The sequence below is a fragment of the Volvox carteri genome (genome assembly GCF_000143455.1).
Source record: "Volvox carteri f. nagariensis unplaced genomic scaffold VOLCAscaffold_37, whole genome shotgun sequence".
NCBI lineage: Eukaryota > Viridiplantae > Chlorophyta > Chlorophyceae > Chlamydomonadales > Volvocaceae > Volvox > Volvox carteri.
In genome coordinates this window covers 1,228,141-1,243,967 of record NW_003307580.1, presented here as the reverse complement: position 1 = coordinate 1,243,967, position 15,827 = coordinate 1,228,141, and the positions used below count along the sequence as shown (strand labels likewise).

The following is a 15,827-nucleotide window of genomic DNA, read 5'->3' as shown; positions in this document are numbered from 1 at the left end:
CGTCGTGGGTTGCGCATACCTGAGCGTGTATGTGTGCGCAGGGTGCCTAAAACCCTTCATTGTTTGGCCGAGATTGAGCCTGGGTGGTTGTGGTGAGAGTGTGTGCGCGCGCACGTGTATATGTGTGTATGTGAGTTGAAAAGGCAGAGTAGATTTTGGCAGGAAGCATTGCGGACTGTGTGCAGCGACTTTACTAGGTGAGATGGCAACCAGGATGGACGTAGCCTGAGGGGGGAATCCGAAAGACCAGGAACAAACCTGTGACTCTCCGTAGGGGCACAGCAGTGCTCGTAAGGAAGCCCGCTTTTGCCCGGATAAAGGCAACTCTAAGTGACCCTACAGCGCGTTACGGCGCAGGTACACGCATACGTCGTTACGTTCCACAGCCGCCTTGCTGTGTTGGTTAAAATGTTTAGCCCCCCACAGGATGATATTAGACGAGTGAGACGAGCGAAAAGTGTCGCAGTTTGCAAGTATCGTGCACACGATTGGCCCCCAGTTCTTAAGTTCTTAAGCTCACGCACTTTTAGCCTCTCTGACAGTGCCAGCCAATCACAGCAGCAACGCTCGCCACACGTTAGCCGTACGCAGCGCCAACGCAACGCAGCAGCCCCACATACGCTGTCCTTTACGGAGCGAGCACAGTCCCACATTTCATCCCAAGTAAAATGCGCGCCGTCGCTCATTCAGCGCATGCGGTGTAAAGACGGTAGTACTGTTTCCCTTCAGGGCTGGTGGCCCGATAACCAATGCACAGCTGCCCGCGCGCAGGTTAAGACAGATGAAAGTCCACCTGTTCTTTCGTTTGACGCACTTGTGTATGGAAACCTTAAGATCAGTTGGCAATCAAAGGAGCAAATCGGAATGCATGACCAACACCCCCCCACACACACACACAGTAGCTCATTATCTTCACAGGCAAGTTCACCTTTCCGCAAAAACCCTCTCCCTCAACGCGCTCAATAATCCGCCCGGTTAACTTCCCGCAGCTGTGCTCTCTATTCTCGGGGCGGCACCTCCCCCGTCACCTCTCAGTGCCGCCCCCCTCGCCGGGCGCCTGCGCCTGCACTCGCCTCGCTGTACATGCTACGCCCGGCAGCCACGACTGGCACTATCGCCGCCGCAGCCGATGCACCGCCGTCCAGGTCGCTCCCAAACTCTTCCTGCTGCTGCCGCAGCACTTCTTGCGTGTCCCGCAGCTCTGCTGCCATGGCTGCCGCCTGCTCCCGCAGACCGCTGATAACCTCCTCCTTGCGCGCCAGGGTAGCTCTGACGCGCGCCTCCACGGCCGCCATCTCCGCTGCGTGCCGGTTTCGGAGCTCCTGATTCTCCTGCGGAGAGCGGCCGCAACCACATGACAATAAAGCTAAAGAGACCTTGGAGATTTGTAATGATACTGGCGGTTGGCTGTACAACATGCATCCTTTGTGGACACAAACATATGCACACAACTGCATGTCTTCATGGTGTGAACCGCGCCCTCTGTGGACTTCATGGGGGGTTTGCACGTCTGTAACCGCCTCTAGTGTTGAAACCTTCCTAGCCTCCCTCCGCTGGTATTACGCAGGAAGGGGAACATCAGTACAACATCCCCTTCCTCGCCGCACGCACCTGCTGCGCTTGCGCCAGCCGTGCTTCCACCTGCTGCTTGTCGCGCGCCACTGCGGCCGCTACCTCTGCAGCCACAGCCGCCTTCTCGTCGCCCAGTGACCGCACGTCGCGTTCGCGGGCAACTGCCTCGTCTTTCGCGGAGGATACCTGGACAGCCGACCGGGTTCGTTAGGGGAGCTTCGGTTGACCATCGTCCCCGTCGGCTCATACGGGCTCTCACAAACTCCCTCCCCCCTTAAACTTACATCGCCCCCTCCATCCCTGTTTGTGCAACGTGCCGTCCTGGATTCCAGCACCACCATACACATCCACTGATCCCATGCAGCCTTGCACAGGCATGCAGATGGCAACACGGTCCAACCCCCAGTGACACAGCGATAGCAACATGAGGTATCCGCAGACACCACCCAACCACAAACCTGCCACACGAACGGTTGCATTATCCGGGAACCTGGCAGGCTAAGGCCTGCGCTTCAAAGTGCAGTGGCCCCAGCCCCAACAGGCTCCTCTTTCCCTCACTTCCCAAAGAAGTGTCCCGGGGCACCTGTGACTCCAGCCAGCGGATGGTGTTGTTCCGTGTCTCCAGCTCCCTACGCAGGTCGCTGATGGTGAGCTCGCTGGCTGCCAGCCGCTCTTCAGCAGCCTGGGACCAGGATGGACAACAGGATGGATAGCGAAAAGGGGGCTGATGGGGTAAAGCGACACAGGGAGCTGCAGATAAAACGGGAGCGATAGGTACTAGCAGCCCCGCGGGAGGCAGGCAGGGAAGGCCATTGAGGCCGCCAGCAGTGACGGACGGGCAAGGGAGGCCTTATGCCACCGGTGCCGCACTCACAAACTCAAGAGAGTGATGACAGTCCGCACCCAGCACCCGCAAATCCGCCGTTGTACCACCCCACCCCAACCCCCTCGTGCGGTGATGTGCCCTCACCTTGGTCGCCACGCCAGCGTTCCGGAAGCGCTCCGCCATCTTGGCTTCTGCTCTGCGGGCCTCCTTCAGCGACGAGGCTGCACGGGCCGCGGCCGCCTCCTCGCGGCGGCGGAAGTCCTCCTTCAGGGCCTCAACCGTGGAGGCATGCTCGGCCTCCAGGCGAGTCATGACAGCCTGCATGACACCACCGAAGAAACCATCGGACGAATCTACCAGCGCTTGGCGCACCCACCCTGATGGTCGCAACCCACCGTCCAGAAGTCACGAACACACAGCAAATCTTTCTAGGTCGAAGCCTTTCAGGGCAATTTACGCAAGGACCTACCTGCACCTCCTCGTTGCGTTCCTGCAGCAGCTTCTCTCGAATGGCCGCCACACGCTCCGAAACCTCCTTGCGGGCTCGCTCCGCCATGGCGGCCCGCCACCCTTCCTGGCCCGTCTCGTACTGTTCGCGAAGGGCGTCGATCTGGGGCAGGCAAGTGCATACCAGAGCCCGAGTCGCTAACAGAACAGCGGCCCTACAGCTAAAAGGGATTGCAACAGCGGAAAGCCAGCGCGAGGGGTCCCAACAGCTGATGCTTATAGCGACCCTCGCTCAAGTCCCGGACGCCACACACAAAGGCGCAGTTGCGTTCAGAGGTTGGGTCAGAGCCCGCCACGCTCTCCATCGCTCTTCTTGCCTGCTTCTCGTGTGCCTTGCGCACCGCCTCCTTCTCCCGCTTCCAGTCCTCCTCGGCCTCTTTAAGCCTGGCCTCGCCCGCCTCCTTAGCCGCTGCGATTGCTTCCTCGTAGCGCTTCTTATCCTCCTTCCTGAGGTGGTTGAGGTGGGGCGAGTTGGGTGGAGTTGGGTGGCGGAGGGGTTGCAGATGAAGAGATGCTGCAACCACAACCAGCTCGCCGCCAAGGCGGGCCCCACAAATGGGAGTACTGTATCTATGGCTGTTGATACGACACACATTGACCTAAGAAGCAAAAGGTGAAATACAGTGCAGCCACTGCGACCAAGACCATAGTACAATATAAGCAAAGCAGCCGGCAAAGCAAAGACAACGCTGCAGGGGCCCAAAGGCAACGCAAGCAAAAGCAATCGCGGCGAGCAAAGGCAACGCGTTTCGAACAGGCCGACGTTGCAAACAACCGTACAGCATGCATTTGCCACCCAGCTAAGGTTGCTTGCCAGATTTACGAACACTTGGTAGCGGCGCCTGTAAGAGGGATCAGCTCCCCTGGCATCTCCCAACTGAGTACTCTTTGCCTGGTGTTACATTGGTGCGAATTGCTAGGAGGTGGGAATTCCCCGGATCGAATCCGATTGCGAACATATTGCACATCAGGCATGATGCAGCATACTCTTACCCCAAAGGTGGATGCCCGGGTGGGCGAGAAGTCTACCAGCTGAGTATAAACAAAGGCCCCATCTCGGACGGGGACTGACGAAATGTCAATAACACCCAAACTCACAATCCTACGGGATCTCAAACAATATTAATCCTACGGGATATGCCCGGGGGCGCCCGAGGACGTTCGCTCGAGGGGGGGAGGAATGTAAGAGGGATCAGCTCCCCTGGCATCTCCCATTCGCACCACCATGAACCTCGCCAACACAAACCCTCATGCGGTTCCCCCCCACCTGGCTTGCTCCAGCTGCTCTAGCCTCAAGTCGGCATCCGCCACCAGCCGCATGCGTTGCGTCTGCAGGGCCGCACGGACATACCCCACAGACACAGCTACAAAATTAAAAGGTTCACCACCAAGGACGTGGAAAAAACGACTGCGTTCGGGTGTCGGCCAAGGAACAATTTGCTTGCAAAGCTGCCTGCCAGTAGACGTCTGCCAGTAGACGTCTGCCAGTAGACGCAGCCAAGTGTGCTTATTAGGGGTTTCGAGGGCGGCGTCCTGATCATGTGAGCAACTGATCCCTCCTTTCCCTTGGCCGAGGATTCCCTTGTGCCTACCACGCCGGGGTCGATTAACCCTAGGCTGTGTGCAAAAACCCTAATGCATGCACGTCCTTAATTCAAGTAGTACACTGGTGGTACACCCGGCCTCACACACTGGCTGCTGTGCGCACTCATCCGCGCGCTCTCCATTCCAGAGCAAAGGGAAATGCTACAACGCATACATTAAGCGCTGAAACCAGTTGTACACAGCTCCCCGCACCCTCTGCCTGCATACCTGCAGCTGCTGCTCATAGCGCTCGCTGACCTCCCGTAGCCGTGTGGCGGCAGAGGCCCGCTCCTTCTCCACCGCTTCCTCGGCCTCGCGGGACATTCGCTCCTTGAGCTGAGGAGGGCGTGCCGTTCACGTGCCGGCGACGGCTGTGTGAGTTCTCACTAAGGGACGAAGTTGCCAAGGTGCTGATGTGGCAGTGCAGTACCGGGGTTGAGGTTGGTGTTGGGGTGAGTTGGGGTACATATTGTATCTGGGGCAGTGCGGCTGGAGGTGTTCACGAGCCGTGGCCACGCAGCTATCCTGGATGCTGCGTGCATCACCACCCCGGGGGCCTTGCATGTACATGTCCAGAGTCACCCCGACCTACTTGCATTCAGCTGGAATCATAGTTGCATGTACATGTCCAGACTCGAGGCGCGCCAGGAATAACCGCATCGAGGTGCGGGCCCCATTAACAGCTCGTCACCTTGTTCCCTGTTGTTCACACCATTTCTTTACCTCATCACCCTAGCTCACGCAGTACACGCAGTACAGCGCAAAAGTAACGGTTTCCCATCCACCAATGATTACTAACTAATCGTTGTGGATGTTTTGCACGGCCGTACTTACCTGCCGCACGGCGACCTCGTTCTGCGCCACGTAGGCGTCCAAGTGGCGCTTGGCCTCCTCCGCCGCGGCCTGCTGCGCGGCGGACAGCTCCGCACGGTGCCGCGCGAGCAGCTTCTGGACCTGCGCACACCGGGGACAGCCGAGGCAGACAGGCGCATCCTCGTCGGTTGTGGACGGTCCCATGGGTCATATCCAGTCATGAAGAATTACACAGACTCATACAGGAGCATGGCGGAGGCGACAATCCTTGCGGGGCACTGTATGGATTCATGGATCCATAATGCCGTGCAGCAAGGGCAGAGATATTAAGGGTGTGCGTCTTCAGCGTTCCAAAAGGTAGAGAGGCGCCTGCCAAGCTCAAGTGATGACACGTGCGGAGACGCCGTAAAGGGTGGACATGCCGTAAAGGGTGAACTCCCGCACCCCTTCAAAGTCCTTCCTCACGTTCCTCCGCGGTGGACTTGCGGTAAGACCAGGAGAGTGAAGTGCTTAATAGCAAGCAACGAACGCACAGCTGTCAGCCGAATTCTGGCTTTTGAAACGGCCCGCTTTTAAGGAGCTTGAGCCCTGCCTTCCCATGCGTCAATCCCTTCTTCCTCTCCTCTCAGACCCTGGAAGGCGGCAATGTCCCGTATTGGCCCTACCTCGCCCTCGAGTCCCTTGACGGTCATGTCCTTTATCTCCGTCGCCTTGGATTGCATCCACGCTTCCCGCCGCTGCTTCTCCGCTGCCGCCCAGCTCTCCTTCTGGCGCTTGAGCTCTGCCGCCCAGCCCTCCTTGAGCTTGGCGATGGCGCGCTCTTGTCGCTCATCCACGGACTACGCGAGGCCGCATGTTGTGATGAATCCACGCGCGACAGCGGTGGCGGCGCCGAAGCGCATCACGGAGATGGAGAGACAGCAACGGCAACGGCAGCAACAGCAGCAGCAGCACTTCGATTGGAAAAGAGACTGTCAGGTCCTTTCCCTATCGCGACCCTGAGATTCCCGCGCGGCCCCGCCCACATCACGAATGCATGTTTTGTTCGTGTGCACATGTGTGTCCAGAATTTCCACTTGGAATTTCCGCGCTTCCGTCCCGTGCAACAGGAAGACTCCATGTCCCGTGGGCGTATGGCGATGGCACTATTAGTGGTGGTGGTGGTGGTGGTGGTGAATTGCTTGTGGGCCTTGCAACACAACAGGCGAGAACAACTCTCGCTTCTAGGAGCTGCAAGCTCTCCGCAAGCCACCCCAAGCCTTCCCAACTCTCCCAAACCGTTTCCTTTTCTTTACTTATTCGTCGAATCTTCCTTAGCATGTCGAACCTTACATGGTCTTCGGCCCGTCTAGACCATGCATGGTCCGACGATCTCGGGCACTCTATCGACGAGCTCCCACCATGCGACATACGATACCAAACCCTCACTCCAGGGTTCTTCACCAGGGCACCCAAGAATTACGGTCGTGTCCGAAACCCTCTGAATAACCTTTCGGGGCCCTTCCCGCAAGTTTTCCTGTCAGCCTGACAGTTTTTTCGGGCACCCCGAAACTGCCTGAAGCGGTTTTCGGGGTATAATTTAGCTGGATTCTATCGTAAGATGCTAGGACGGCTGAATTAACAGGTGTTTGACTTTATTTTGGAACATAGCGCCTGGGAGCAATCATTCAGGCAGGTATTTTACCCAAACCCCTAAGAGGGAGGCTCCCTCCGCCCCAGGCCCTACCTTGACCTGCTCCGCCAGTTGTTGCGCCCGGCTGGACAGCGCTTCCTTGTCCGCCAGCAGCCGGTCCACGAAGGCCATGTGGCGGGACACAGCCGCCTCGTACTCGGCCCGCTGAGCCGCCAGCATCTCCGTGAGGCGCGCGTCCGCGTCCAGCAGGCAGGTGCGCTGGGCAGCTTGCAGGGACTCAACATCCTAGGGATAGAGTGGAACGGAGGGGAGAGTGGGATGTGAACCGGGATGCCGCGTTGATTAATTGAGTGAGTGGGGTGACTCCTTTGGAGAACATGATAGACCTAAGGGAACGTGCATGCGAGGGGACCTATCGCACCCTGCATATGATACACCGTAGAACCGCAATTGGGCAGGTTCTGTGGGCCCCCGGGCTTGGTATCAATCGATTACCTGGGAGAGCTCGTTGATGCGTGCGTCCCGTTGCTTGATGTCGTCCTGCGCGAGGTCAGTGCGGATGGTGGGCAGATCTCTAATTGCAAAATGTCCTTATAAGATTTTTCACAGATTACTTGAACATTTGAACTATTTTATCCACTGCAAACCATTGCATCCTGCATCCAATGGTTGAAGAAGCATATTCGGTCGACAACTAAGTGGGTGCAGGAGCGCAACCACGACCACAGCCAGGGGCAGGGGCAGGGCAAGCTAAAAGAGGCCGTGGCTGGCATTGGCAACGGCAACGGCAGCGTCGGGGGAAAACATGGCATTATCCTATGGCAACACTTACGCCGCAGCGCACTCTACTCACGGTACAACCGCTCTAGGGTGCAAGAGCCGTAGGTAGGTGTGCCTGCTGCCATACGTGTGCTGGAACATGGCCGAGTTATTATTATATTGACATGTGGAATTGGTACGGAGGCCCGGTTGCACCGTTTCCCGTTACCCAACTCAAGACGCCCGTCCCACCCCATCCACCCGCCACGCACGCGCCTCTAATCGCCGGATTTTGGCTCGGACGTTCTCGTACACCGACTCCGCCAGGAACGCTGATCTGCATATGCACCCGAAAGAGAATGTTCGGCGGAGAGGAGGGGCCCCATGGCAATGGAAGCGAGAGGTGAGCGCAAGAAGGCAGCAGGTCCTGTCTCATGCCGATGCCGAAGCGAGCTGGATTAAGGTGGGGAGGAGGTCAGCGACGTCGATTGCATGTCGGCTTGGGCCTATGCTCCCGGCGCCAGCCTAGGATTGCTGACCTACAAAGCTCCCAAAGCCGAATGCATTCATCACAATCCACAACAACTCGGGATGCATAAGGGTAATGAAGCCGCCAAATCAAAGGCTTCACGTACCCTTACATTACGTACCTTACATCTGTAAGGTACGTAAGCCCAGCCCAGCCCAGCCCAGCCCAGCCCAGCCCAGCCCAGCCCAGCCCAGCCCAGCCCAGCTATTCCTCACCTGTTGGCCATGCCAGCAACCGTAGTGCGGGTGGCCACAGAAACCCCATCGTCATCGTCACCGTCACCGTCGTTGTCACTAACGTCGTACTCCTCGCCACCAATGTCTTCGCCGGTTTCGGAGCCATTATCCCCAGCAAGGCTCCTGGTGCCACGCCGCTGGGACCGTGGCCTCCGGCCGTGGTGATGCTGCTGCTGCTGGTGATGCTGGTGGCGGCTTTGGCGCGCAGCTGTACATGCCTCGCTCAGTGCGGCCTGCGAGCGGTGCAACTGCAAGATGGAGCCCGGGTGGCGTACCATAGATGCTACACTAGTATATAACACTATTCAGGCAGGGTTTAAGGTTTCGCCAATTGACACTTATTTGTACTGTATGTATGTGTTACAACTCCTGGAGTTGTGTCACTCTTCAAAGGTGTAACGAGCCCTGATGAGCCCCGTGGGGCCCCAAGGCCCACACAAGCACAGATAGGCCGATTGTCAGTGGTCAGTTCCAAATACGGGGGGCTTCCGATTTGGCTCCGCTACTTCAGCTGCAGTGAAAAGGACAAGTCAAGTCCATTTAGTCCGTGCTGGACATGGCCCGAAGCCGTATAAGCCCTAGCCCCATCCCGTACCTGTTGCTGTGACATCAGCGATCCCATGGTGTGAGCAGTCCCCGGACGTGAGGAGTTGGTGACCTGGCGAGTTCCGTTGGCGGTTGCGGTCCCCGAGGAGTAGCCGTACAGCCGGACATGGCCGCCTCCGCTGCCCCTGCCGCTGCGGGCGCTGATACCGTCGCTGCAGCCGCTGTGGTGCTGCGTGTGGAGGGTGGTGTACGCGATGCCTCCAGGCAGCAGCGCGGCGGCGACGGCGGCTGCAGCAGACGGCTCCGTGGCGAGCAGCGCAGGCGCCAGGGCTGCACAGGTGGCTTCTTGCTCGGCCTGTGGAGAAAACAACGCCGGAACGGAAAAATTCACAGAGGATGCCGCATGTCACTCACGATGCAAGTTCCGTGCAAGCTACGTGGATATGCTTTACGTAAAAGTTGATAGTCATGGCTGGTCACCCGATTTTCGTCGCTCTGAAAAAAAACAATGGTCTGGTGTACGACGGCCCGGAACGTGTACCTGCAACTCCACCTCCTCCAGGTACTTCAGGATGGACGACATCTTCTGGGCCGTCGCGCTTGTATCCACTGCGACCCGTGGGTCCTCGTCGCCCGCCCCGCTGCTTCCGCCTCCACAGCTGACCGCACCCCGCCCCACTTTGCCACTTCCACCACCGCCGCTGGCGCCGCCGCTGCTGCTGCTGCTGCTCATGCCGCCACGTGCTTTCCCGCCATCGCCCGCGTTACCCAGCGTCGCCCCCTCTGCGTCCTTCGCTGCCCCACCAGCGGCGTCACCCCATACGCTCGCAGGAGTTCCCCGCCCCTGCATTACCATCTGCTCCATCCCACGCTCGGCGGGGCCACCTGCACCGGCCTGGACCGGCTCCTCAGGCCACGCCACGGCATCCTCACGACCCGTGGGTCCTTGTACGGCATGCTGTAGGAGCCTCTTCTGGCTGTGCACAGCCAGCTGCTCCAGGGAGCCCTCATCACCAGCGTAACTTGACCTGGGCGCCGGAGCCGCCTGTACGCCACTCGCCCCGCGCAATCTCGTGTCGTCCGCGTCTGCGGCAGAGAACGGGCGTCCGGCGCCTGAAGGCCTGAGCTGAGGCACGTGTTGGGACGTGCCGCGGCAGACAGGACGGCAGTCCGGGTTCACGGGGGCTGCGGGGTCGGCGCCATCGATGTAGCCTCCTTTGCCGTGCTCCCAAGGCTGCACAGAGCAATCTGCATGGCGTGTTGGAGGCTGCGGCTGCTCCGTGTGAGCGCCACGCGGCGGAGGGGCTGTGGCCAGGCGGCCGTTGCCGCAGTTCCAGCTCCGCGGTGATGTCATCACGGTAGCATCCTGAATTCGCGGCTCGCAGAAAGGCGAGAGGGCTGATGGCCATTTCTGGTGCGAGCTGCTGGGCATTTCCCGCATCGACCGCAGGCTTGCTTCCTCGGAAAGCTCTGGCCGCAGCTCTGGGCGCTTGGCTGCTGCTCCTGCTGATAATGCTGAGGGCTGCTGTCGCAGCTGTCGCCCACGGACATCCCCATCCCCACCAACATCAACATGGACAAGTTTCTGCGGCTGCAGGTGCGGATGCTGCTGGTGCTGATGCTCTCTACCGCTATTAGAAGAACCGCCCTGCTCTCGATATCCTTTCCGGCTTTCCTGCCTGCATGGCTCTTCCAGGCCCTCTTCAGCCTGAAGCCACACCTGCCGCCGTGTTCGGGGTTGCTGTAGCTCGCCCGATGGGACAGCAACACCGAGCTCACGCTGCCGTTCTGGCTGGCTGTCTAAGAAATGGCGGCCTTGCCCTTGCCGTTCCTCCGCTTCGGCCACGGATGGCGGATGGGGCTGTGATGGTGGCGCCAATGCGATTGCCGGTGCCGGCACCGGCGCTGCTGCACTGCTGGGTTTCAAGGTGCCGCGCATACTGCCCTGCAGCTTCAGCCTCTGCAGCGCTTGCATACGGGCTCGGTGCTGCGGGCTAGGCGAGAGGTCCGGCTGCAATGGGGGTGGCCTTGGCCCACTGACCGGGCTTAGCGGCGGCGATGCGAGCTCGGACACACTTGCTCCAGAGCGCGGCCGCTGTTGTAGCTGCTGCTGCTGGTCCTGCTGTTGATGTGGCTGCTGCGGGCGGGCATTGCACCGCGAACGGTCTTCAAATCGCGTCTCACCGTCCTGAGGGCGCGGGTCTTTCAGCTGTGGCTGAGAAACTAAATCAGATTGCTTGAATGCCGCGGCAGCAGTGGCGGGCTGAGGTGCGCCACGGGTGGCTGATGGGCCTGCCATGGGCGTGAGAGGTGAGGCGCCAAGTCCCACGACGGAATCGCCGATGCTCTGCGCTGTGGCCGCGGACAACGTAGGGGACGCCATGGCGGGGTTGGTGTCCGCATCCAGGGACGGCTGCTGTTGCTGTTCATGCTGCTGCTGCTGCTGCTGCTGATGGTGATGCCGTGGCGGTGGCGGGGAAGGTGGGCGAGGGCCGGCTTTCGGGCCAGAGGACGTAGGGCGCGGATCCTGCTGCGGCGCGGCTGCAGCGTCGTCATCGTCATCCCTGGATGTGGTGACGTAACTGGACGGAGCTGTCTTGGCCTCATGGTGATCTTCCGGCAGACCGCGGGGTGGCATGCTCGCCTCTGCAGTCGTGAAGCGCGCGCCGGCGCGATCTGGCTGCGTTGCTGCCGCCGGGAAAGCGTCAGGCGGAGCAGCGGCAATGCTGGCCTGCTTTTGTGGCGTGGCGACGAAGGTGTAGACGGCGTGGCCGCCAACGTGCCTCCGCCATGGCCTCACGCTGTCCTCTGAAGGCTGTAACCCAATCAGCGTGTGCATGTGTGTATTTAGGGGGACGGGAGGGGTGTTAGGTATGCAGGGATTGAGTTGAGCTTGCATGCAAACCCGTGCTGCTGACCCCTCCTAATCCCATTGCTCGTAAAGCAGCATCAGCGACATGGACGCAGCTCAAACTCCCCATATGCGTGAAGCACACCCAGGCTAGCGACCGAAGATGAGCTAGAAGGTTTCAGAAATTCAGGCAGCAGCAACAGGAAGGAAACCAAGAAACGCCCTTAAACTGGCCGCCATCGCGGATAAGCCTAACGCCCCACAATCAACCCTGCCCAGCCTACCCTGCAAGCGCCGCGGACGAAATCCTCAGCTGATTTATCTGAGTCGAAGCTCGGGCCCTGGCCCGCGCAGCCCTCCCTGCACGCAGCCGGTCCTCCAGGCCCAGGCCGCCCACCCCGGCCCGGCGACGCCGCGCCAGGTACGGTAGCGGGTGCAGTACGTGCCGGGCTTCTGCCCCGGGCCAACGCTGGGGCTGCTGCAGCTGATGCCGGACGCACAACAGGGACCCGGGCCGCCGCGTCTGTCACATTGCCGACAGTCCCCGGCCTGCTTTGCGGTCCTCCTCCTCCTCCTCCTCCTCCACTGCTGCCGCTAGCAGGCCTGCCGGGTTGCAAGGACCGCCCTGCAGGCTGATGAAGCGCATGGGTATGGCTGGTCGGCACGATAGCGCTGGTGAGCGCCCTGGCGTGTGTGGATTGTGGCGGCATGGATTCCGCGGTCATACGCTCCCGGGATGGTGCGCCGTCCGCGACCTCGCCGACGGCACCCTTGCTGTTACCGCTGCTGGGGCTGGGACCTAGCAGTAATCTGAGGCTGAGGCCGGAATCGTCCGCCAGTAGCTGCTGTAAGATGCGTTCCTCGGCCTCGCGGCGCACCTGCGAAGTTGACAGACAGGGTTCCCAGCATCACGACCCAATACGGCTGCTGAATATTGCAGAGTTACAGCAAAAGTGACGTGGTTACGTCGTCGTTACGGAGGGAACAAGCTCAGGGTAGGAGAGTGTAGTGTAGTTGAAGTAAAAACGTGCAGACAGAATAATAGAGCTGGCGAGTCTCCGGCCGATAGGCTTCAGGCACGAGCGCGAAATGACAGCCTGTGGCATGGGAGGAGGGGGGCTCCCAAGTCGCGGTGTGGTGCAGTGCCGTGCATGACCGGCAGAAAACACATCCAGCCAGTCATTCATCCAGCCAGTCCGCCTTGAAGCCAGTCACCCACCTTGGCCTTCCAGCCCTGCCACCGCCGCCAGTGAGTCTGGATTACCCGCGCCGCAAGCTCCCGCTTAAACGCATAGAACGCGCCTTCACTGAGATACGCCTCAGGCGCCTTCACGATGTCCCCCGCCCCCGCTCGAGCCACCAAACTCCGCTCCTCATGCCCTTGACCGGCACACGAGGGGCGGTGCACGATCACCATATCCCTGCCAGCCCCCTCGTCAGTCCCAACCACCGACTTCACAGGCACCAAGCTGGCTCCCGACGACTCCAAGTAGCTGCGGCCGTGGCGTGTGGGGGACTGATCCGCGCTGGTGGGCCGGAGGTCGTCGTCTGGGAAGCTGTGGTGGTGGTGGTGGTGGTCGTGCTGCTGCTGCTGTGTAGTCCGCCGGCCTGGCGGCCATCTGTCTAGCGCCTGCTGTACCCGTTGCAACAGCTTCGAAGGGTCGCCGGCACTGTCTGGAGTGGGCTGGCTCTTGGTGGCCGTCCCGATGGTCCGATCATCGTCGAAATCGGAATCATCGTCGCGGGGCTCGGTCGTGTGGGCCTGTGGAGGAGGGAAACCAAGAGGGTGCAGGAGAGCACCAGGAAGCACTTTGTACAGGCGGCGGCCGCGATGACAGGGGGATATTGCGCGGTGAGGTGCTCGGGCAGTCAGGAATCGGTGTCGCCAGGGGTTCCTGTGGCAAAATGGTACTGAATGGATGTGATGGTCCTTGGCCAGTGGCTAGCAAATGGTATCATATGGCCGTGAAAGGTGGCTGTCCACCATGTCCGCTGCCAGGACTTGCACACTGCCCGGGGTTTAACGATGGCCAAGTACCCAAGGTTGGCAGCTACACGTGGGGTGCAGGGCCATTGATGGCGCCTTGGGCAGGACTTACGATGGCTCGCTTGCCCGTGTCCTTGCGCTGGTAGCGCCGATGGTGCATGTAGGATAGCACTTCATCCCGGGCCACCTACGCAGCAAAAACCCGAGCTCACTACCTTGCACCGCATGGCTCAACGTGTTCCCGAGCCCTCTGGGGGCCCGTTGGGCCACCAGGCCTTCACTTGGAGACAGACCCAGTTCTCCATGACGCAGCCTCCACAGTGTTCACGGTATAGATAGGCTTTAGGATGGTCAGGTTGAGACCTGGACGCGGCTGGTGTAACCCCTCACCTGTGCGCGTGCCTTCGCCAGCTGGGGGCTTTCGAATCCGTCCACGCCTCCCGCCTCGTCGTCGAAAGAGTCATACTTGTTGGAATCTGCATCTTTGCGCTTGCCAAGTTGCTGGAGCTTTTCAGCCCCTGTCCGCACTGACTGCGATGGGTCAAGACGCCCTGCCGGTGAGCGTGCTGCCGGCGGCACGCCTGGCAGGGCGTCCACCCTGGACCGGGGAAGTAAGCGACGTATTAAATAGATGCATGTGGCCCGTCCATAGGCTCCATATACTATAGGATGTATCTTGCGTACCTGCTCCGCCTCAAGGGTGATTTCCCAACGGTTGTCGTGGACCTCCGCGCAGGAAACTGCGGAAGCTTGGTTGCGTGCCTGGCAGCTGTAGGTTCTGCATCTTTAGAAGTATGTATTAAGGTAGGCATGCAGCTATGACCCAATTGGCCTTGGTTACCTTGCTGTCGCGAGCTCATTTCCAGCGTTGACGAGGAAATCCCAAAGCGCGCCCGGCGAGATTCTCCCGCCGAGTTTCAAGGCCCCAAAAAAAGAATCAATACTTCTTGGCTTTACGAGCTCAGATGCCTTGCCAAGTATGGCGGTCTGCTCAGGGTGCTAGTTCGGCTCGCAGTGATGCGTCAAGTCCTGGCCTAGATGGATGCATTTCTCCAAGCATATGGCTGCACGTCAAACTGCTGATGTAGCGAGCCATGCTGTGGTCTATTGGGAAGGCATATGTCAACAAACGTTCGAATTGACAGCTGGCCTGAGACTACGGTAGCACTCGGTATGAGATAATGGTATCAGTGAATTATTGCGGGCTATGCGAAGCTTGAGCCGGGTTAGCTAAGGCGTAGGGCCTTACGGCCGTTTTAAGTGGTACGACTTGAGGCCGGCGATCCGTGTCCTCAGGATCGTCTTTTGCATAAATAGCGCGTGTTGCAGGTTTTCTGTATCTTGTTTTTGTTGTTCAGCACGCGCCCCGCCCTCCCACCCTGGAGGCCGCGTCGCCCGCCCTTTTCGCTCTACTACATTATTTCTTTTCCTTTTGGTTCGGTGCGGCCTTTTCATCGATCAGGCCGTAAGAGCACAGCCAATATCTGTAACAGAAATGGCAATGGCAATAGACTCGTAGCAGGAGCTAACCTGATTGAAGGTATTCGTAAGGATGAAGTTTACAAGGCATCCGAAGTTGAAAATCTTTGTCAACAACAGATACCACAACTCGACCTAACCACAGCTGCTTCACAACGTCGGAATGGTCTTGGTAATAGCGAGGGACAACTCCATTCCGGAGAACGCCATGGAGCATGGACCAACGCCCACCAGCCCTGCCAACGGCCAACTTCCCTATGTACCCGCAATCCGAAAGAGCTTGGAACGTCCTATCTTCTGGTCTTTTCTCGTTATGTGCGTTGTACTGCAACACTTTAAACTTTAAGCTTACGATAAGGGTAGACAGCGGACATCGCAGGCCTCCTCTAGGCTTGGATTTCGTTCATCTTCAGGATCGTCCGTGCCAACCGTTCGTCCACGTTTTCTAACATGGCGCCAGGCCCCGGCAACCACAACTTGCTCCGCTCCGCGCCTACCAGCTGCC

General features: G+C 59.4%; 1 protein-coding gene across 1 annotated transcript; it reads right to left on the bottom strand.

Moving 5' to 3' along the window:
- Window positions 1-1,031: 1,031 nt before the first annotated feature.
- On the bottom strand, window positions 1,032-15,154 carry mot3 (uncharacterized protein; the record flags this gene model as incomplete). Its single annotated transcript, XM_002953604.1, has 22 exons — window positions 1,032-1,331; window positions 1,612-1,758; window positions 2,156-2,254; window positions 2,543-2,716; window positions 2,868-3,008; window positions 3,247-3,352; window positions 4,173-4,234; window positions 4,718-4,825; window positions 5,324-5,443; window positions 5,968-6,141; window positions 7,029-7,220; window positions 7,431-7,475; window positions 7,947-8,031; window positions 8,439-8,692; window positions 9,055-9,360; window positions 9,547-11,820; window positions 12,141-12,734; window positions 13,076-13,618; window positions 13,956-14,030; window positions 14,234-14,374; window positions 14,528-14,621; window positions 15,093-15,154. The coding sequence occupies 22 exons, from the start codon at window positions 15,152-15,154 to the stop codon at window positions 1,032-1,034; spliced, it is 6,096 nt and encodes a 2,031-aa protein (XP_002953650.1).
- Window positions 15,155-15,827: the final 673 nt, after the last annotated feature.